The following is a 24,001-nucleotide window of genomic DNA, read 5'->3' on the forward strand; positions in this document are numbered from 1 at the left end:
ACCATATGTCCAGCAGCCACATGCAGCTGTTTTCATCAACAATGCTCTGATAAATTTTTTCGATTTTGAATCGAATCTTGTGCCTAAAAATCGATATTGAATCGAATCATGACATTTTCTGAATCGTGGACCCCTAGTAGATTTTCAAGGTTGTGCTCATTTTAACTCCTTTATTTACTGTTGGGTAGTTTAATCTACAGCAATGCATCATATTCTGTAGGATCATCAAATCGTTTGTAGGGTCGCTATCACTAAACATCAACTTTTTATTGTGTCAGAAAACAGCCCTGTTTTCAGCTTACGATACAATATTTACCTCTGAAATATAGTGGAGTAGAACTATTGAGTAATACAAGTTGAAAACACCCAAGTAAAGTACAACTATCCTGAATTTGTACTTGTACAGTACTTGAGTAAATGTACTTAGTTATATTCCTCCACTGATAATGCTATTTCTGAGTTTATTAATGGGTTCTTGCTTCATCCAAATATACCCAATAATTTATTTGACAGACCAAACATATTTCCCATGTCTATGATGTGGTGTTTTAATTCTTAATGTAGTGTGCTTTACTTTTATTGACTCTTAATTTCCTTTATGTTGAGAGTAGCAATTGTATTTAGCTACTTAATACACTACTTACATTGGAATTTTGTTTGACCTTCAACCAATCCCAAGTTACTGCAGTTATAGTTTAGTAATAGTTCACTGTTCACAATTATATCACATACCGTCATATACCGTCATTGGCTCAAAATATTTCAATTGACGGGTGGTGGGTTAGGGTGGCTGATGTGTTGATAAGCCATTTAATCCGTTTACCACCTCACTGATTTAGGTTAAGAAGCTTTTTAACTCAATTTGCAGTTCTAAGTATAATCTTTGCATGAAAAGAAATCTGAGTAGCTGCAGGTCTTCAAACGTCATGGGGTACTCTCCCTCAGCTTTCAAACTTAAAAATAACTAACTACATCCTGGTTCATGTACATTTATCATTTTATTCTTCTGCACTCTGATAACTGGCAATGTCTGGTTCACCAGTGTTTGCTAAAGGCAGCACCTCTTTGTTCATATTACAGGAATGAATATTTTACCTATTATGTGTGAGGTAATGACATGGATTTTAACATTTTTGGCAGGAAACGAGGTTTAAAGGATTACAGTAAAAGAACAGGCTTAAGTTTCAAACTCTCTTTAGCAGTTCATGTTGAGTCTTCTGCAATGTGTTTGTGCATCCATCCTCACCTCTCTCTTTCACACACTCACAATTTCCCACGGGAGTAAATATCAAAGGGGTTTTTGCATGAAATAGACAACTTTAACTGTAAATACAATATGATGAGCAGGATATGCTTGGAATTCATTCATTTTTCAGCATTTTGTGATAATTTCCATATGTATGCTGAAAGTAATGTTTAATCTGAGTTATTTTTTTCTATCTCTAGATCCTGGTAAAGGGTGGGTGGTTAAGGGTGTGTGCGTATGGACACTGCTTATATAAACCATTTGGTGGACTGTTTGTGCAGTTCCTCCTGGTTTCACAGAGAGAGCATCAGGCAGCATGACCTCGCAGCGATGGATGCTGGCATTCTGCTTTTCACTGGCCTCAGGTACCATGCAAATGTTTATTTAATCATTGGAATACAAATTCATTCTTCTAATCAGAAAAAAGCGGCAGGGGACAAGAATATTTCAAAATCAAAATGCTACAATATGTCAAAAGAGACCACAACTACTACTGCATTTTAGCAGCATTACCAGCAAAATGATTAAGATGCAGTATTTTAAAATTTGCCATATTGTATCAAATTATATGTTGTTTTTCATAGGTGTTTCCACTATTTTTTTTTTTTTTTTTTTTAACCAGTCGGGAGTTTGAAAAAATAATGTGCATCAGTGTAACATGAAGTGGTGAAATAAAAAAGTACATATTACTTAAAACCTGTACTTACGTACACATTTTAGGTACTACTTAGGTATGTATTTCAATTTCATGCTGCTGCCGTACAGTTCAAAAACAAAAATTGTTCTTTTTACTCCACTACATTTACAGTATATGACAGATTCAGTTAATAGTTCCTTTACAAATTAAGAGTTTACACAAAACATATGATGATTGTATAAAATATGATGCACTGTTGTAGATTAAACCACTTAGTAGCACTCAATAGTCCAATAATATAATTATTTAATTATTTTTACATTGACAGGAGCAATTTTTTTCTCAATGATCAGTACTTTTACTTTTGATACTAAAGTAGAGTCAGCTAATAATACTTTTACTTAAGTGATATTTTCAATACAGGAGTTTAACTTGTAATGGAGCATTTAATATTATGCAATTGCTACGTTTACTTTTTTAAAGAATCTGAATACTTTCACCACTGATGTGTATTATCTGTGCATTACGTCTATTGGTATTTAATCATTTAATTGTAAAAACAAACAAGATGATTTGTATTTACTTTATTTTTCTATTTCATTCTATTTCATTTCTAAATTGTTAAATTCAATTTTGGACTTTAAATCTGGAGAAATAACTTAAAATAATTACTAGAATACGGCAACCTCCGCTCCTCCTCCTAATTAGGTAACCTTCGCAGGTATAATGAGGGGCTGGGTGACAGCTTGGTGAGTTATTTTGTTTGAGTAAGAGAGGTGGACAGAAAAACAGTTTAGTACACAGTGTGATCATTTTTTTTATTTTTTTTTCGACGTAATAAAACTTGCATTATTTGAACCAAACGTAAGGATCTCCGCGAGTGCTTATTTACCATACGAGTCACAATCCTCCTCAAAAAAGCAACTAAGGATATAAGATAAGTATATAAGTATAAGTAAGCGACTTTGAGTCCATGAAAAGCGCTATACAAATTCAATTTATTATTATTATTATTAAGATGAGTGAAGCAGTCGCCACAACAACATATCTACCGTATATATGCTTTTATCAAATACTGTGTGTGGTATAACACTAACATTCCTGTTATGTAGGTATTTCTGGCATTATTAATTATTCATAATTTTATATTATAAATCATGTTTAATTCCACTTTGACACAGTATTTCTCTCCTAGTTTTAAGCCCAGGGGAATCTATCACAACAACAGAAACTCAGAAATGTGAGTATACATCAATCAATCAATCTTGATCAGTTAATTATACGGATACATTATTAACTTCATTATTATGTTATATGTATGGGTTGTATATTTCTGAAAGTCATTCTGTTGTATCACAGTTTAATTTCTCTGAAATTGTTTTATTGTGTCTTTTGTAAAATATTTTTTATTTTATTTGGTTTATTTTATCCAATAGTATTTTATTTATTTATTACTATGTATTTGATGCTTTCTGGAGCTAGGCACAAGCTAATTACACTGCATGTTGTACTGTAACATGATATGTGATGTATAGACTTGAAATAATAGTTGATCATGTGTCATATTTATTTTAAAGTGGTACTCTTAAAAATCTTATAATGCACTTCAATGTATAAAAAGTGAATTTGCTTTGTTTTTCATGATTGGAAGAATAATACAAAAGTAATTCAAAGCTATTAGATTTCATTATTGAGTTCTGAATTGGTGGGACACAGGCACCCTAGAGGGCACTTTATCACGTTTTCTACACTGGAAGGGCATGTATGTGGCTTGTGTATGTGAATGTATTAATGTTTTACGTTAGTCTGACACCATCCTTGGATAGTATAGTAGGGCTGGGCAATATATCCATATTATATCAATATTGTGATATGAGAGTATGAGAGTAGATATTGTCTTAGATTTTGGATATCGTAATATCCTAATATGACATAAGTATAGTCTATTCCTTGTTCCAAAGGCTGCATCACAGTAAAGTGATGTAATTTTCTGAACTTACCAGACTGTTCTAGCTGTTCTATTATTTGTCTTGAACCACTTAGTCATTGTATCCACATTATGGATGATTTATCAAAAATCTCATTGTGTAAATATTTTGTGAAAGCACCTATTGCCAACCCTACAATATGGTCACAATATATATATAACGATATCGATGTATTTGGTCAAAAATATTCAGCTCCAGCTCTATAGTATAGTATACTGTATACTATCTTATATATCAAGGTACTATAAATGTTTGTTGGAAGAGATTGTAAGCAAAGGCTCATCGTGGAAAGCATGACATATAAAGGTATAGGTATAAAGGTCCTGTTAAAAATAAAATTAACTAACTAATTTCACTCTGTTGTTACAGTTATATTGCTTCGTTATTGAATTCAGTCATGTCTTGAGCCATTGTCTAGTATTAATCAGTACATTGTGATTAGACACTTGCAGGACATTTGGCAGCGGGGTTGTCCAGCCTTTCAACGGTTCAAGTTTCTATGTTCGCTCCAACTGCCCATTCACCCTAACCCGTTTCACCCACAACCGGGTGGAATGTGATATCACCACACGGCGTGGTGACAACGGGCTGCTGGTCCGAGTTGAGATCATAATCAACAAAGTCAGGACTGTTGTGCAGAATGGGAGCATCCTGGTGGAGAAGAAAAGGTGATGCAGCTTCATTACAAGAACACTGCAGCCACACAGAAAACCAAATGATGAATCAGTTTGATCTAGTTTGATAAACTCAAAATGTATAATCTAAAAAAAAAGAAATCACATTATTCACTTCACTGCACACTTGTTTTTATATCGCTCAAGGACACAGACACATTTTATAATCAAACCACACATTATTTGCTATATCACATTACATATCCATGATTGGAAAGGAGCTGGATAAAGACTAAATCAGCCACACTTAGAGAAGTAAAAGTATGAGAATGCTGCAGGTAAGTGTTTTGCCAAAAGGCATACTCATTCACTTAAATGACATTCATACTTAGCCAAACAGCCATGTGGTTTTTATGCATTCTAAATATTATTATTGTTAGTTGATTATTGGCTTTGACTCTGGGCCACTGCATTATTAATAGTTTGCCTCTCAAAGTTAAGTTAAATGAAAACATAAAGAGTGTTGTGACAATTCTGCAAGGTGACTAAGTGGACATTGTAATACTTAATATGTAACTAGTTTTATCCTGTTTGTTTTTTTTTTTTAATCAAAAGGAACTGAGAAGTAAAAAAAGGCCGACGGTGGTCTTAACATTGTTAGACAATCCACTGTGATAACCCCTGTTGTCTGCATCTATCTGTAGGCCCTACTGATACAGTATCTCTGTATGTTTATTTGTTGACAGTGTTTCCCTTCCATATGACCACACCTACCAGCATATCTTTCACTACGGCATCTACACTAAACTGAAGAGCTCGCTGCTCCCTCTGTCTGTCACCTGGCACGATGTACCAGGAGGAATAGACTCTTTGCGGGTGAGTTGACAACTTACAGTAGACACACACGAGAGCATAAACACAGGCACACAGATGCATGAACACATCATCCATATCCCATATCCATATAATATATAATATATAATAATAATTAGTAATTGGTACTGGTTCGGTACTGCCGAGCACTACCTGAAGGCTTTCTTTAATTTTTTTTTACTTGTTGTTAAGGTGGAGCTAGAGCAGAAGCTGAGCACCGACATGACTGGACTGTGTGGAAAACACAACGTCCCAGGTATGACGGTTAAATTACTAGAATTGATAGCAAGATTGTATTATAGCAATAGTAACATTAGCAGAAAGTAGTAGCACTTGAGTAGTAGCAGTAAATATTGTGTTGGTGGTAGCAGCAGTAGTACAAATAGTGGTTATAATAGCTAATAAATGAGTTTTCTATGGAATTGGTAAGCTTTTGTTTAGTTGTTTGTGATGTTAAATTTTAAAAAAGAGAGAAAATTTCAAAAGTAAAGTGAAACCATTAGTGTAAAATGAATGCTAATGTGAGTTTTTCTACTGTAGCTGATTATACGAATGCACACATTATGTTTATGCAAGCTTTTGACATTTGTTTGCGTACAGTTTGCTCTAAGAATGTACAATTCTCATGATATCAGGCAACAAGGACCAGTTGGTTATGGAGAGCGTACTTGCTGAGGACACATGTAATACTCGAGATCCTGTGTCCGCTGTGAATCAAGTAAGTTAACTATTGCAACAACTGAGAGTGTTACGATTTCAAACACAACCGAGTGAATGTTGGTACTGCTTCTCTGTATGTACTTTCTTTGGATTTTTTTCACTCATTGATCTCATTGGAAAAAAAAATACAGGGTATGAATTAAATACACTAGGGACAACCCAAAAAGATAATGCCAAAATATTGTGCCATAAATGTCATACTGCAACTTATTTTTTTGTAAATTTACATTTTTGAGAGGCAATCTATTCAGCTGTGTTTAAACATAAAATTGTTTAGTTTGAACACTTACACTGTACAATATAAGTCCTAGTTCCAGATGTTCAGTTGGTTTCTCTGATGATATTTTTAGGTATGCAATATGTTCATTTCCAACACCTTGGAATGTCTGCAAGTCATGGCGCCTCAATATATCCAACTCTGTCAAAAGAACATTTACGGCTATGAAATGAGCAAATACATCGGCTGCGCTTTCTTCAATGAAGTTGTCCAACAGTGTGGAAACAACAGCTATGCCTGGAAGACATGGAGAAGTGTAACCAAATGTGGTAGGTGCTCTTTAAAACTAGATTTTAAAGATCTTCAAATTGTTTGGCTCAAATGTCATGTTTGGACACTTGATGAGCATGTTTCTGTGGGTTAATGCAGCGGAGCCAAGTTGTTCAGGAGACCTGGTTTATGTGGAACAGGGTGCGGCCTTTGTTCCCAGCTGCTCAAATCCAAACCCTGGATTCTCCAACCAAGAACTCACCAGCTCCTGTGTCTGCCCAAAGGGTGAGCACTACCTGACTTCATGATGTAGCTCTTCACATGTTGTTTCATTGTTTTTTTTATTTGCCTGCATGAGCCAAATAATAAAAGGTATATTAATTTGTGTTGTAGGCAAGGTGCTTAATGATCACGCAGATGGTTTCCACTGTGTGAGTGTGTCCAGCTGCCCCTGTGTCTTTGCTGGTAGGAGATACTCACCCGGAGACATGCGCAGATCCAAGTGTCAGTCATGGCAAGTCAGCGGAAAAACTTACCGAATATCCATGAATTGCAAATTTCCATCTGGGATCAATATAATGATCCTATTTGAAGTTATTGATTTACATGTCATCCTCATTTCTTTCCACAGTGTGTGTGACAGTGGAAAATGGCAATGCTCTGAAAACAACTGCCCCCCCAGATGTCTCATTGAAGGGCAGTTTGTGACAACATTTGATGGCAAACAATATGCCCTTCCCAGTAAATGTACATATGTGGCTTCCCAGGTGAATATTATTCCCACTACCCCACCATATAACATTAACCAATGTTGTCTTTTTTTATCATACTCACTGTTTATTTTAAAAATGATTCTTTAAGGGTCTCAACTGGACGATAACAATCAAGTTTTCTGATGAGGCACCCTCTCTGGAAACAGTCACTCTTCTGCTTTCTCAGGTACAAGCAGTCTTTGAGAGTTTAATTTAAAACAATATGTTCTGTCAAATAAATGTCAAGCAACAGTTATGTACAGTCACTGAATATTAATGTCTTTCTTTTTTGGATTTGCAGGAAATGTATACGTTTTCACACGACAAGGTTAAATTCAGAGAGGAGGAAATCACTGAACTTCATCAGTCTGGTAAGAATTGTTGTCCATTGCATCTATTGACTGGATCTTAATTTGAAATATGTTACATGTCTTGTAGCCTAGTAATCTGTCCATAATGGCTTTTTAACCCACTCACCCAATCACTTACCACTCTGTCACCTGTCAGATCATGCTCTGGTTTTCTGGCAGTCCTCCATGTATGTCCAGGTCCACACATCCTTTGGTATGAAGATCCAAGTCCAGGTGTCTCCTGAAATCCAGCTGTACATCACCCCACCCAGAAACCACACAGAGGTGATCTCAGGTTAGGATCTCAGTCTACTAACAAACCAAAATATATTGACATCGACATTCTTTGGGATTCACTTCCATCATGGCTAAGAAATTACCAAAAATAACTGTCTATATGCTCTGGCGTGGGTAATCATAGTCAGTCCATCATTCAGGTCTTTGTGGAAACCACAACAGTGACACCACAGACGACTTCACCACCAGCAGCAGGATCATCGAGAACTCCGCTCAACCTTTTGCTCAGTCCTGGAGTGTGGGTGCTTGTCCGGAGAACATACACAGCACCTGCATCAGCACAGACAATGGTACCAATTAGTAATCAAATAAATTTATAAATTTATAATCAATAAAAATATGTGTATAAATTCATACATAATGTTTTATTTGTCTAAAAAAATTTTTTTTTCTTTCAGACATGAAAGAATATATTACACTTTGGAATTAAAACACTGGAATTTGCTAATTAGTTAGCACCTGCTTGCTTGTCTGAGATACTTTTAAAGCTTTAGTGCGTAACTTTTGATATTAATGAACGTCCATTAAATTCAAGCCATTGCCAAATGAGTTGCTACAAAGCTAATTAAGACTATCAGCTCCACACAACTCTCTCTGTATTTCTCAGTATGGCTGTGTTCAGAAGATTGTGGCGTCCGGTGAGTTTCCTGCGCAGAAACTCGAGTTAAGATAATTACCTCTTCTAAAGAGTCCATGATATTTTGTTAATCCTCTGTGTCCTCCGTGGCTACTAGCAACTGCGTGGAGGAGGGGTGGGGTGCGCGATCACGTAAGGCTTGTATCATGTGGACACGGCAACAGTTTTGTTGTCATTGCTTAGAATTCCTCATGGGGCCGGCAGAAATGACGCACTATAGCTTTAACTATGAGGTAAAACAAACATATTTCATGATCTCAATATGTATTTTTGCAGAAATATTTGCTGATGAAAAGTGCTCTGTGTTGAACAACCCAACTGGAGTATTTGCTCCATGCCATGGTTATATCCCAATTGATCACTACCACACGGTAAGAATTTGGCACTGAACTTAACCCTTAATACGTTTTGGCATTTTACGCAGTTAACTGTCATTGACATATCAATGTTATTTTCAGGCTTGCATCCAAAGAACATGTAACTGTGGCAGCAGTCTGCTGCAGTGCTTGTGTGTTGCCCTGGGCAGCTATGCCAAAGCCTGTGCCAATCTGGGTGTTGTAATTGGTGACTGGAGGACAGCCACCAACTGCAGTGAGTTTAGCTTTGATAAATATACAATGTATTCTGTCTGCATTGTCCCACTTTATTGTTCACAGTCCATGTCCAATGTTGTGTTGCAGCTTTGAAATGTGAGAAGAACCAAGAATTCTTCTACAACATGCAAGCCTGCAACCACACATGCCGTTCCCTGTCTGGCCCTGACCCTCGCTGTGGGCTGGAAGACGCTCCTGTGGAGGGCTGTGGCTGTCCAGAGGGAACTCACCTGAACCAAGGAGACACCTGTTCCCCAAAGGCAGAGTGTGATTGTCACTACTACCGCGGTACAACGCCCCCAGGGTCTGTTGTTATCGACAGTCGACAGTGGTGAGCTGACCATCTAAGTACTTACAGATTACAGACACTTAAAATGCTTGAATACCATTTATCTTAACATTTTACATCTGTAGTTTACTTTCCCAGTGGCTGAGGCTATTACTCACTGTCTGCCCTAACCAAATCTTCCCAGTGCTGTTATAGTATGCTCAATTGTGTAGTCAACCCTGGTGATGTACACATTCTTGTTGTATATCTGTTATATATGTAACCAAATTCTGTGTCTATTGCAGTGTCTGTGAGAATGGAGAACTGAAATGTTCTCAGGATTGTGGTAAATATAAATACATATTCCTTTATCATAAACATATCTAAATTATACTGATCCTTCGTTACATTTGCTCCATTGTTGGAAATTCACCCAGAATTATGTTAATAAGAAATCCCTTTAACTCTATAATAATGTTTTAATTTTATGACTGTTTGCATCAGGGTGCAGAAATGGGAAGGTTTGTGTTCATTGCTCCGAGAACCTTTTTAACACAACTCAGAAAACCTGTGACAGTCTCAGCAAACCAATGGTAGGTCAACAGATATATATATATATATATTTATGTACACTGCTTGCTTATTAGTGTATTGTTATAGAATATATTATAACTGAACGTATTTTTAGTGTTGTGATGTGATGCTTTTTCTCACAATTGAGAGCAACTACTTCTGTCACTACGTCATTTTTATTTTTACATAAACTTCCTGTCAGTGAATTGCATCTCTAACATATCCACTTTGTCCAAAACAGTTTTCCTTAATTGTGATGTAGGGTAAAACATGTCTTTGAGCTAAAAGATTTTCTTTTGGTGGGATTTCCAGGGTGCCAAAATGACCTGTGAGAGTGGCTGTTACTGCCCAAATGACCAGTACGAAGATCACCGTGGAAACTGTGTTTCTCTGCACAACTGCACCTGTGTGTACAGCGGCAAAGTATTCAGTGCAGGACAGCATGTCAAAACCAACTGTAAAACATGGTAACGCCTGCATTATTGCTGCTTTCCTATTTGTTAATTCAAAAAGTCTTTTCCTTGAAAAGCTAATAAAGCCATGATGCAGAGGCTGACTGAACGGCTTACATCACTCTATCTTGCAGTGTCTGTGATCAGGGTAAGTGGGACTGCAAAGACGAGCCGTGCCCTGGGAAATGTCAAGTTTACGGAAACGGACACTACCAGACCTTTGACTCCAAATGGTACCGCTTTGATGGACAATGTCAGTACACACTTGTAGAGGTGAGACCAAACATGAAAATGGAAACAAAATCCACTGCTCACATATTTCTTTGCTGAAGCCTTGGCCTCCAATGCATCACAAACACAGTAAAGGACAGTATATCAACTAAATACTACAGGTCATTTAAAAAATATATATAGGCTAAAGTTTACCATATCTTCAAGGGTATGTTTCTAACTGTGATCTTTTTACTGCAGGATGACTGTGGAACTAGAAACGGCACCTTCTCTGTCAGAGTGGAGGGTGTCCCCTGCTGTGATGAGGCGCTTACCTGCTCTCGCTCTATCGTCATCGACCTGCAGGTGGACGACTGTTTTTGGGATTCACAATTTTCTTCACTAAGACCCTGAGCTATTGTCCACATGTTTATCATCTGTCTTAATATCATCATACTGTAATATCAATTCCTCTATTCATTCATTTTCATCAAATTGCTTCACACACTTCAGAGTCAAATAAGTTGTTACATATGATGATTCAGATGATTCAGTCATCATTAAAGAATAAATATATGCTGGATTTAATGGCAGATCAATAGAATCAGTAAAGTCTGGTAACTTCTTCCTTAATTAAAAAAATCTTTTGTCATAATGAGTTGTACCTGTGCTGTCCTAAAAGGGCGAGGTCACCCTGACACTGAGTGACATGAAGGTGACCAGACGCCATCATGAAGGCTGGACTCTGCAGGACCATTCCCTTTACTCCACACACACTGTGGGACTCTACATCATAATCTCAGTGCCAAGCAGAGGGATAACTCTCATCTGGGACAAACACACCCGGATCACCATAGAGCTGCGTGAATACTGGAGGGTAAGTGATTTTAAAATGTAGTGGTTAATGTATCACTTGTGATTACACACTTTGATCCTCAGTATAAATTAATATTAGAAACTACTCAACATAAGGTGGATTTTTAAATCTTAAATACACATTTTGTACAATTGCTTAATGTCTTTTTGCTTGAAAATGTCCGACTTTGGCAGTATCAGAAAACATTATGTTCCAGCATTGACCATCGCTGATAGATCCATCCAGTCAGCACTTTTATTGTAAATTAATTTTTGTGTAAGTGTAAGTGTAATTTCTGAACTTTTCAACCCTCTCTCCTGCAGAACACAGTGTGCGGCCTCTGTGGGAATTTTGACTTCAACGAGATGAATGACCTACGGATAAGTGGCTCAGCAGGTACATGGGTCTTCTCTTTGTTTTATGACGGACTTTTACTTTTGTCATGGTGGTCAAAATAACACAAGAATTTATTCTTTTAGTGGTGTCCAGTCCCCTGGCATTTGGCAACAGCTGGAAAGCCGCCACACCCCCTTGCTCTGATGTGACCACTGAGATATTTCCATGTGAACGCAACTCTTACTGCTCAGCCTGGGCCCAGCGGCGCTGTATGATCATTACAGGAGACACATTCAAAGATTGCCACTTAAAAGTATGCATTTTACATATTTATCATGCTACCAACACTTACAGTAATACCCTTTACAGAGAGCCCTTAACGTCTGTTCTGGGTGTTCTACAATCCCCAGGTGGAGCCAGATCCCTACTACCAAGCCTGTGTGCAGGAGTCCTGCTCCTGTGAGTTTGAAGGGAAGTTTCTGGGCTTCTGCACAGCTGTGGCAGCCTACGCAGAGGCCTGCAGCGACCAGAATGTGTGTGTAAAATGGAGGACACCTGATTTGTGCCGTAAGTTAAGACCCTTTTTTCCCCTTACTAACATTAGTTTAAACTTAACTATTAAAGCCATATTTTTTTCAGATGGGAGGGAGGTAACAGTAATGTGACATTTAATAACAATTTTAAACTTAAATCCTTAAAAAAGAACATAGCACTAGTCACTTGAGTCTTGATACTAAATTGTCACGTCACAAGGCAAAATTCACTTTTTTAGAGGGCTATGCTAAGAATGCTAAAGCTGCATCACCTCTCTGTTAAGTTTACTTTTGTGCTAAAGATTTCAATAACTTGACACATACAGTACATTACAGTCAGACATTTTGAAAGTAAATATAATAGTTTCTTTCTAACTAGTATTTCACATACTTTATATACTTTTACATCATGTTTTATTAATATTAAAATATTTCTTTGTCATTATGCAGAGGACTGACACTGTGCAATACACATAAATAAAGTAATCAATCAATATAGCCAACAATTCATATGATGAAAAGTGTGTCAGTTATTATTGGATGTTTGCAAAACATAAACTATAACAATTTAACTTGGGATAATTTAAACCTTAGCGGTCTACTGTGACTTCTACAACGAGCAAGGCCAGTGTAGCTGGCACTATGAAGCCTGTGGTGAGATGCTAACCTGCGGCAAAGACAACTACATCAATCACAAGTTGGAAGGTAACCAGACTTTTTCAGTTGTATTCAAATATAAGAACATAACTTAATTCTCAGTCATCAGTTGAATTTAATGAAAATGAAAAGTGAAAATAATGTCCTAATGTAACTTAGTTTGTGTCTAATTTTGGCAGTAGTGCACACAAACCTGGCATTTAAATGAAATCCTCACAATTTAGATATCTATTGAGTGTTTTTTTCTAGTCAGTGTTTAGTAATGCATTTGCAACCATAAAGAACACATTTTGTTTATTCTTGAAAGGTTGCTACCCCAGATGTTCAAGGGCAGCGCCATACTATGATGAAAATACTGGTGAATGCACTAAATTGAGGAACTGCACCTGTTATTTTAATGACACTGTCATTCAGCCTGGGGCAGCGGTGATGATACAGTCTATAAAGTGGTAAGTTAGGCCATTCATAATGTATATACAGTATGTCTAAATGTGTACATTTTCATTGTAACCATTATGAAAAAATATAATTTTAGAAAATTGACAATTGGATATTTCTGACTGTCTTATGTTATCCTTGTCAGCCGCTGTAAAAATGGAACAATAAACTGTCGTAAGTATGAATTATACCTCTACATTTACTATTGCATGGATCTATTGCCAGGCAGTAATACAAAAATATTAAATGGGTTTTGTGGCAATTAGCTTTTTAAATGTTTTAGATTACAGTATAGTATGGGTCTGCACAGAACCTGTTTTAAAAACACCACACCTCAATTCCACCTTTACTCCAACAGCACCTCCACCCACCACTACACCTGCCACCACTTTTACGTCTACCACTCCCACCACAACTGCTTCAAGTACCACTGAAACAGCCGTGTTTTCCACCATCACTACACCAACAACTACAGCTGAAACATGGTTAACAACGCCCCCCACCACCTCTACACCTATGACGGCCATTACCAACATCTCAACTACTACTGAAAAATGGTCAACTGTGCTTTCCACCTCTGTACCAGCAACTACAACTGCTTCAACTACCACTGAAACGACCGTGTTTTCCACCATCACTACACCAACAACTACAGCTGAAACACGGTTAACAACGCCCCTCACCACCTCTACACCAATGACAACGATCACCAATGTCTCAACTACTACTGAAAAATGGTCAACTGGGTTTTCCACCACCTCTACACCAACAAATACCTCAACTACCACTGTACCCTCAGTAACCCCTACAGAAGTGACAAACACAACAGGAACCACTACTAGCTCGAGCAACACATCATCTACGACCAGAATGAGCACAACTACTTCAATGACAACTGCTGCCTCAACAGAATCACAGCCCACAGAGACAGTTATACCAACGGATACCAGCATATTTCAACCAACAACAAAACAGCCAACAGCAACAACACTTCAATCAACAACCACCTTTGAAACCAATGCTACATCTGCTGAAACCTCAGGCCCGACTGAAGTAACTGAAACACTGACCTCTCCCACTACCTTCTCAGAAACAGCACAGTCTCATTCAGTGACATCTACATATACCATGGGTCCACCAACAACATATACCACTGAGATGTCAACAATAGAAGAATTTACAAATGGGACTACTACCACTGAACTGACAACCTCTGAAGAATCAGGCACAACAATGACGACAGAAAAAACATTGCACACTTCCACTCCACCAGTGTGTAAGTGTACAGACCTGAAGAGGAGAGAACAGTGGAATTGCGGTGAGACGTGGACAGAGGACTGCTTTCATAAAAACTGTACAGATGGGAAGATAGAGTTGACTTCGGTGGTTTGTCCAGAGTCTACAATCCCAAACTGCCCCAGAGACCAGGTCACAAGAGTCTCAGATGGATGCTGTGAAACATGGAAGTGTGACTGTAAGTGTATCCTTGTTGTCTCTGCCACTGCACTTGTCGGCCCTCATTTATTCCTCCGTTATCTTTTTTTATGTTTAATATTTGCCTCTACATATCTACTGAATATCTGAGTGTTTATTGTGTGTGGTTAGGCAGGGTACTTTACTCTAGAGTTCAAAGTGCTGCAAGAGCATCAAGTAATGTTGCCAAATTCCCTTAAACCAATCCTTATTGGTTTTATAACGCCACCCTTTGTGGGGTTGTACTTTGGGACATTGGTGCTTTGAACTAAATGCTAACATCAGCATGCTGATGCTAACATGCTGACATTGACAACGTTAACAGGCTAATGTTTAGCAGGTAATGTTTACTATGGTCACCATCTTTGTTTAACTTTTGCCACTCAGCACGAACCACAACGTACAGTTGAGGCTGATTGGAATGTTTCGCAGGTATTGGGTAATGATGTATTGGACAAATGTAAAATTTGATCAGATGATGGTACTAGAGATAAAGTAAGGGATCACCAAGGTCATTACAATGAATCCTTTGGGATACATGAATGTACAGTATATACTAAATTTAATGGCAATCCATCCAATAGTTGTTAAGATATTTTAGTCCTCACGAAAGTGGTGAATTTACCGACCTATCAAAGGCCATCCCTAGAGCCATGCTGCTGATGTGGCTAATCCTTTTTTTTTTTTAAATAGATTTCTCGTTTTCTGTCCATACCTACTAAAATCACCTCTTACCCTCCCTAGGTCGCTGTGAGCTATATGGAGATCCCCACTACATCTCTTTCCAAGGTGTAACCTTTGATTTCCTGGACGATTGCACCTACATCCTGGTGGAGGAGCAGTCCCCACTTCATAATCTGACCATTGCTGTGGACAACTTCTACTGTGTGCAGGGCCTCCAAGGCTCCTGTGCTAAAGGCATCATCTTGAAATATCAGAACAACATAGCTACACTCAGTATCCTTCCCGATATGTTTGAAGTACAGGTAGGATACAATACAACTGTATTGATTTATAGTATTTTATGTCACCATGCCTCCTTAAACAATATATTTGCTATTTGGCTACAAAGATGCTGATAATCATTTTCTTTGATAAAGAATGTTTTTTTTTACTTAAGCTCTACTATTTAAGAATATTATACTCTATTGAAAGAATGAGCAAGATGATTTGCTATTGATCTAATCTGCCCTTAGGCCACTCTGAACAACGTAACCATTGAGCCGCCATATGAGGAGCATGGGTTGAGGTTTGAGACCACGGGGTACATAGTGTCAATCTACATCCCAGAAGTTCGCTCTTATGTCTCCCTCAGTCCGTATTATACCCTGGTGGTCAGTCTGGCTATGGAGCACTTCCTCAACAACACCCAGGGACAATGTGGTGGGTAATGGATTAAAAGGGATGGTCCATGTGTGTGGTGAAGTGCATATTGTATATCCATTTTACAGTAGGTGTTTGTGTGTAGAGTGGATTTTCAGTTAATGCAAAAACCCTTAAAATCTCACAGACTATTGGGAATTTTAATAGCTTAATCTTGTCTGTCATTTGTTCAACAGTAGCCGACATGCTGTTTAATGAGCTTATAGACTAAAAAAGCCAGAATTATGTTTGGCTTAAAGCTGTGTTAAACACTTTCTGACCACTAGAGGGCAGAAAGAAACATGAATCCCAAAGAAACTTGATGTCTGTGACCCAATTTGCTTGCTCACATTTTAGCCCTACTTTTTTTCACCAGCCACTTTCTGTTTTTTTTTTTTTAGATAGCATAAATGCTGCTTGTTTGAGGGCTGTTTGCTGGAATGTCTACATACAGTTTATATAGTCTACATGTGGGCCAGAGAAACATAAACATGTGCTAAATGTGGCTTAAAGCTGTATATAGAGTGTTTATGTCAATTCAAATGTATATGTGTATGTTAGACATCAGATTGCAGCTCTCCATCTTCTCTCCAGGTGTATGTGGTGGTGGATCATGTATCCGTAAAGGAGGGCAGATCGAGGAAGACAGCTGCTGTGATAAGACGGCCTATGACTGGGTGTACTCTGACCCGCTGAAGCCAGCGTGTGTTTCTGCACCAAGGAACAGATCTTGTCTTGTACCCTCTGTCATACCCACTCCCACCCCCTGCCCTGCAAGCCCACTATGCGAGCTGCTAGACCACCCGTAAGCTACACACACCTCTTTAGTGAATTGGTGGTAGAATTGAGAATTAGTGTGTTTGCTCCCACTGTATATCATGAAGGAGAGGCACAGATATTCTCCTTTACTTAACAGCTACTTATATGACTAATGCAGACACATAGTAGCAACCACCCAGAGTCACCCCATACACCCAAGCTACAGCTTAACATCCTCCAAGCAACCACTTAGTAGTGACCTATAGCAACCACCTAGTACCACCCTAGAAAACATATGCTAGTTTTCTATATTGTTTCTTTTATTTTCAATGGTGTTTAACCTTGGCTGTATGTCTCTCTGTGTATGTTTTGAGTTGTTGTATGTTGTATATCGGTATATTCTTTAACTATCAATCTTACAATCTATCCTATTCTGTTTCCTCAGAGTCTTTTCAAATTGCCGCAGGTACATGAATCTGAACTCTAAAAAGAAGAACTGTGAGTTTGATTCATGCAGAAATGGTCCTTGCTCTTCACTAGAACAAGCTGCTGATGAATGCAAGAAGGCTGGTTTCTGTATTGACTGGAGAGGACTGACTGATGGAGGCTGTAGTACGTACAGTATCTTTTAATGTTTTTGCACACATTTGTGTTTTATGGACCTGTAATGATGTTTTGATTAAAAATGTCAATGATAACTTGTTCTTGTTCATGTTTCAGATGTGACATGTCCAGAAGGATTGGCTTACAGAGAATGTCATAACAAGCTGGATGACTTCTGCGATGGAGGGTTTGCAAAGTTTACTTTTACTAAATACCACCTTTACACTCGTTGGGACATTTCTCACTTTATTAAATCCAAAATGTTCTCCTGTCAAGAGTTCCACCATTTCTATTTGTCTTCTGTTTTGGCTATACAGGAGACAATATCCAGGAGCCTCCCTCGAGAAAAACGAGGCAGGCTGTTTTTGTCCCAGTGGCCTCTTCAGGGCAGGAAATCACTCTGACATCTGTGTGCCTGACTGTGCCTGTGAGTAACATGGCTTATATATACAAGGCTGACACTCACCTAGTAGAGGTGTGAATCTTCACTGATCTCCCGATTCGATTACGTTTATCATGTCAGCGATTCGATTCGATATCTCAATGCATCACGATGCGTCAAATACATTTTTCTATTAAAGCCATATAGGATATTTAATTCATAGCTTTTCAAACTTCAAAAACAAAACATTCTGCAGTGCTCTAATACTAAATAAATTGGATGCATAAAACTACAGCACTGAGCCCATGACACTTCCTGAACGTGCAAAACATAACAGAATATGTAAACAGAAAGGTTGTTAGGCATACATTAAATTGTAAACAGAAATAATTGATTATGGCCCGGCCGATTATTGATGCAGCATCGTCCATGTCCACGATTCGATGTATCGATTATTTGATTAATTTCAACACCTCTAACACCTAGACATATGTTGTCATAACTAGTGTTAATGTAGAGTTTGTGGCTCTTCCATCAGATTGTAAAGGACCACTCGGTGAGCCCAAACTGGTGAGTATCTTTGTCTCATCAGTGCGAAAATAGTAAAACCTCTGACTCTAGATTGGATTCTAGATTAAATTCTATACCTGTCTTCCAGCCTGGTGAGGTATGGCAGTCCGGCTGTAATATGTGTACATGCAACAACCAGACTCGCACAGAGAACTGTGTTCCAAAACCTCCTGAGCCAGCTCCCCTCTGTGGCCCCAATGCTGTACCGGTAAACACCTCTTGCTGTGGTGATCAGATTTGTGGTAAGCACTGGCACGTCATAATACTTTACAATAATTGGTTTAATCTCAGAGACTTTCCTTTCCTCACGTGATTCCACCACCATTCATTTTTCAGTTGAGAAGACGTGCAGTTATCATGGACAAACATACAAGGTATGTTGTGTCTAATCTAATGACCGTAAAGGCAAACACATTTTCACACTTTACATTGGAATGAATCATTGTACTGTTGTGTCTTGTCATGATACCTGTCATTGGGTGTGTAGGTTGGAGACAGATGGACGGATGCCGCCCATCCCTGCTTGTCATATAATTGCAGCAGTGAGGGTATTCAGACTGAGACTAGAGTCTGTCCCACAGTAAAGTGTCAGGAGGTACTGCACACCCCCTGCTGTTGCTTAAAACTCATAACTGTAACATCTTACAAGCCTTATTCTACAGTCATAACTTGTGTATTACTGCAATTCCCACCAGCTAAAGCAAGTTTTTCATTCACATTTATCAGGTGTTTTTTTTTGTTGCTAGATGGGGTACATAATGAAATGTAAAAGGTTAAGGGGCTAGTTAACCATGTGAAAACAAAAGCTGATACACTAGAACCAAGCCATAGTTAAGTGTGTAAAGAATAAGTAGAACAACAAACATTTAACATTTAGCTGTTGTGATCTATTCCCCAGGAGGAAAGAATTTGGGATGATCAACACTGCTGCTTTACATGTAAGTCAAGTCTTAACTTGATAAAGAGTAAAGTTGATGAAATGTTTTTCTCCCACACATCACGTTGCCTCCCGTATTAATTTCCCCTTACTTCAGGTAACCAGAGGTGTGCTCCGAAGGTGACCAATATCAATGTTACCGTAGACAACTGTACCACCGTCATGCAGATACCTGTGTGTCAGGGCCAATGTGTGTCTCAGCCCAGGTAAGAAATATATACCTGTCACTTATGAATAGCAATAGTTATGGCATTTTAAGGTTTTTAGTGTTCATACTGAGAACTGAGGTTCTTAGAGACTTTCCTGAATTTGAACTCTGGTTAAGGACACAATAACACATCTCTATTCCTGCCTCTGTCTGTCTCACTCTCTCTCCCTCCTCCATCTTCCCTCCCCCCACCCCCCCCCGTGCCTTGGCTCATTGCAACAGTGTCGTGTTACACGGTGACCTGCAGGTGGAGCTGAAGGGCAGATGCTGTCAGGAGTTGAGCTCAGAGAGGAGACCAGTGACTCTGCAGTGCTTTGACCACACGATCAGACACTACAGCTACAAGCACATCACCAGCTGTGAGTGCCGAGCCTGCAGCATACTGCGCTGAAAAGTACTGACAGCTTAGAGCGGAGCCAAGAATAACATTTTGTAATGTATCCTTTAGATTTCCAAATCAAATGTATTCAATTTTAATGAAAAATCCATCAGTCCTCCAACTGAAGCAATTACTGAATCTGTTTTCTATCAAATAAACCAAATACATTTCTCATCACCAAAGTGTAGTGTCTTTCAGTGTAGTATTAAACCCAACTTGCAGTTGGTTTTAATGTCCGTCCTGAGTGATCGATCCGATGTCCTGAGTGGACTGCTCAAATTGAGGGTAAAATTCTCAAAGACAAATGTATGTTGCTGATGAGTTGGAACTTCTGGATAAACTAGTTGACAGGTAACATAGATAGTTGCAGTTCCCCTATTTTAGCCCATAACTTCAATGGTAGACCTAGCATGGCTAACAACATGTACTTTTCTTTATTAGGTCAACCATTCATTTCAACATATTTTTGAATTAGAACCACAACATAGTTAACGGTCATCTAAAATACACCTTGACAATGCACCATTACAGATAAAATATTTTTTCAAATGAGAGGACGCTCATTAGAATTTATTCAAACTCCTCTGATGCTGAGTAGATGCTAGATCACACCTGATACCTGTCATTGCGCAGGCGTCAACACTAGGGCTTCAACACCATTCAAAAGACGTTACTGCAGTGTCTCTTGCTCGCTTGGTTGCCAATGTTGTTGATAACTGCTTCCCAATTCCGGGTCACAAGGGGTCCTGACCACACTAACAGCAACCATTACCACATGAATAGATAATGGCCTTCTGAACCTACTAGTACAGTTGTGTTCAAAATAATAGTCCAACATCACTAACCTCATAAATCAATTTTTTTGGTAGAAGTGATATTTCTACATTGCAAATAATTTACTACTAAGTGTTGTAGAGTCATAGAAAACCAACAGACCCAACAGTCATGACATACATGCTGCTCATTCTGTGTAATTGAATCTGTAATTGAAAGGGGCATGTTCAAAATAATAGCAGTGTTGTGTTCAATTAGTGAGGTGATTGATTCTGTGAAGAAACAGGTGTCAGTTATGGCCCATATTTAATGAAGGAAGGAAGCAAATGTTGTGCATGCTGGTTATAGTGCATTTCACACTGAAATACTCTATACTGAAAAAGTTGATTGGAGAGGGGAAAACATATAAAGAAGTGCAGAAAATTATAGGTTGCTCAGCCAAAATGATTTCAAATGTCTTGAAATGGCATCCAAAGCCTGAACGACGTGGGAAAAAACGGTCAACTACCATTCGAATGGATCAAAGAATAGCCAAAATGGCAAAGGCTCAAACCAATGATCAGCTCCAGGAAAATCAAAGAAGACTTAAAGTTACCTGTGAGTACTGCTACGATCAGAAGAAGGCTATGTGAAGCAAAGCTATCAGCTAGAAGCCCCCGCAAAGTCCCATTGCTGAAAAAAAGACATGGTGGTGCAAAAATCATGTTATGGGGATGTTTCTCATACTGTGGTGTTTGGCCTATTTATCGCATACCAGGGATCATGGATCAGTTTCAATACATCAAAATACTTGAAGAGGTCATGTTGCCTTATGCTGAAGAGGAAATGCCTTTGAAATGGGTCTTTCAACAAGACAATGACCCAAAACACACCAGTAAGCGAGCAAAGTCTTGGTTCCAGATGAACAAGATTGATGTTATGGAGTGGCCAGCCCAATCCCCAGACCTCAATCCCATAGAAGACTTGTGGGGTGACATCAAAAATGCTGTTTCTGAGGCAAAACCCAGTAATGCAGAGGAATTGTGAAATGTAGTTCAATCGTCCTGGGCTGGAATACCTGTTCATAGGTGCCAGAGGTTGGTTGACTCCATGCAACACAGATGTGAAGCAGTTCTCAGAAATAATGGTTATGCAACTAAATATTAGTGCAGTGATACAAAGTAAAGCAAACCCTTGAGACATTTTTCAGTTGATACAGTAAATGTTTGAGTCTGTAAAGAAAAATGCAAATACTGCTATTTTTTGAACAGCCTAATATTCCTTTTTCTTCACTTTCTGTAAAGGTATAAAACAAACTTGATCAATTTTGGTCATGTTTTGATTTGGAATTGAATGTGCAGTGTTCCCAATGCATTGATATTATGGAATTAAAAGCTATTCTAAGGATTTTGATCATTATTCACTTTTTTTAAACACTGCTATTATTCTGAACACAAATATATATATATATATATATATATATATATATATATATATATATATATATATATATATATATATATAGGCCTATTGAACATATGCTTGTGACTTGAAAGGCAGGCATGATAATGTTGCTCCTTGTCTGCTGGATGTGTAAATTGCTAACACATTAGCCATAGCCTTTTTTAGGCGATGGCGTTTTAGCTACGCCATGCCATTCTCCTAGATACACAAGTTGACAGTTCTCTGAGGATGTAAGCAGAAGACTCGCTCCCTCTGGCCGCACGGCAATAAACATGTTAGTAGAAACTAAAAATACAAGTAGGAATCTGAAAATGTGCATAATACGCAGGGATTAAAGTTCTCCGTCGCTACGACGGATTTCCGTCAATTTGATTTTAGAAATGCCATATCTGAGATCGATGCAGATCTGATGAATGTCTGTAAGGTCTGTATCTCTTTTCCTTTTTGTAAGGCAACTACAAATATTAGGTCCATTGAATGACTGTACATTTTGTGATGTTTAATGTTTACAGACCTAATAGTGTTTTTGAGAACTTCCTGTGTCTCAATCAGTGACAGCTCAAGAAGATGCATCAGCCATGAGTTTCGCAATGCTGTAGCCTAGCTACACACTTGTCTCTCGGTCTAAACGTTTTTGGATTATAGTGACACAATCGAGACAGCTGATAAGGTAGGCCAATCTGTTGAACTTTTTGGGGTATGATCGATTGTGAGCTCTGTGTGCGAGGGAGAGAAGAAGTGTAGGCTAGGTTCTTTCCGTGCAATAATATACAATTTCTTATTGCAAACTCTTGTCAGGGGAGGCCATTAATTTGGGTGCCACCTATAGAGGGTTTTTACGACGCATCATCAGACCGGAAGTCGCCATATTGGAGGTACTCCGCATCACAACAAAGCACAGGCACTGAAGTAGATCCCGAACGTCGTCAAGGAAAATGGTTAATTATTGCCGTGTTTTGGGTTGTACCAATAGGTCAGACCGAGAAAAACATATTATCGACTTCCAAAAGTTATTAAAAACCAGGGAGAGGAATGCCAGAAGTTATCAGAGGAAAGGAGGCGCTTGTGGTTGGGATTATGAAACTAACTCAGATAGTGTACAGTGTAGATGGCAAACTGGGGGTCTTTGAAATGAAAAAAATGATTGAGAGTTACTTGGCTACACCTTGAGTATCGCAATGATATCATACAGTTAAGGTTAGGTTGATTAAAGACGTTATTGCATTACTTACTTTGGCCTTCACAACACAACGGTCGTTGATGACTTGGTACTGCGTCTCCCTCACCCATCCACACACCATCTGGTTATAGGCCTCCAAACTTTTGTAGGTCTTCCGCTGTCTATGGGCTCGGCAAGAAAACCAGGTAGTTGACTATATCGGGATATACAACTGAAGGAAGAATCACCGGGTCGCCATGGATCCAAGAATAGGGAGCCAACTTGTAGGGATCTGCACCGCCAATAAACCGTAATTTCTCGAAATAGCTCGCCTTTTCTTGTGGTCCAAGTCCTTCCCTATATGCCTTTGCATCTTGGACGCGTATTGATGAGCTTTTCTGTTGTTTAGACATGGCTACATTCACTTAAAGAATC

At 38.5% G+C, this 24,001-nt stretch overlaps 1 protein-coding gene across 1 annotated transcript; it reads left to right on the plus strand.

Moving 5' to 3' along the window:
* The first annotated feature begins 1,450 nt into the window (after positions 1–1,450).
* LOC116054604 (mucin-5B-like) lies at positions 1,451–20,313 on the plus strand. The gene is made up of 43 exons (XM_031306241.2): positions 1,451–1,611; positions 3,079–3,123; positions 4,314–4,539; positions 5,232–5,361; positions 5,551–5,614; positions 5,994–6,076; positions 6,429–6,624; positions 6,725–6,850; positions 6,959–7,079; positions 7,197–7,332; positions 7,427–7,504; positions 7,619–7,688; positions 7,825–7,962; positions 8,105–8,254; positions 8,878–8,972; positions 9,060–9,192; positions 9,282–9,525; positions 9,768–9,808; positions 9,967–10,055; positions 10,348–10,502; positions 10,622–10,760; positions 10,959–11,063; positions 11,380–11,574; positions 11,877–11,949; positions 12,033–12,202; positions 12,300–12,456; positions 13,017–13,127; positions 13,387–13,528; positions 13,663–13,691; positions 13,876–14,991; positions 15,735–15,976; positions 16,187–16,373; positions 16,947–17,157; positions 17,557–17,723; positions 17,832–17,901; positions 18,032–18,141; positions 18,635–18,666; positions 18,755–18,908; positions 19,003–19,040; positions 19,154–19,261; positions 19,565–19,604; positions 19,701–19,809; positions 20,034–20,313. Exons 1-43 carry the CDS (start codon positions 1,563–1,565, stop codon positions 20,200–20,202), a joined length of 6,243 nt encoding a protein of 2,080 aa, XP_031162101.2. The 5' UTR covers positions 1,451–1,562; the 3' UTR covers positions 20,203–20,313.
* The last annotated feature ends 3,688 nt before the right edge of the window (positions 20,314–24,001 follow it).

Source organism: Sander lucioperca, chromosome 20, assembly GCF_008315115.2.
Source record: "Sander lucioperca isolate FBNREF2018 chromosome 20, SLUC_FBN_1.2, whole genome shotgun sequence".
Lineage (NCBI taxonomy): Eukaryota > Metazoa > Chordata > Actinopteri > Perciformes > Percidae > Sander > Sander lucioperca.

Bases quoted from the DNA above. Each gene is read 5' to 3' on its own strand.
- LOC116054604 (XM_031306241.2), top strand. From the start codon at position 1,563: ATGACCTCGCAGCGATGGATGCTGGCATTCTGCTTTTCACTGGCCTCA. The intron at 10,503-10,621 runs GTAACGCCTGCA...TCTATCTTGCAG, and splicing joins AAAACCAACTGTAAAACATG to TGTCTGTGATCAGGGTAAGT. The intron at 18,667-18,754 runs GTGAGTATCTTT...CCTGTCTTCCAG, and splicing joins CACTCGGTGAGCCCAAACTG to CCTGGTGAGGTATGGCAGTC.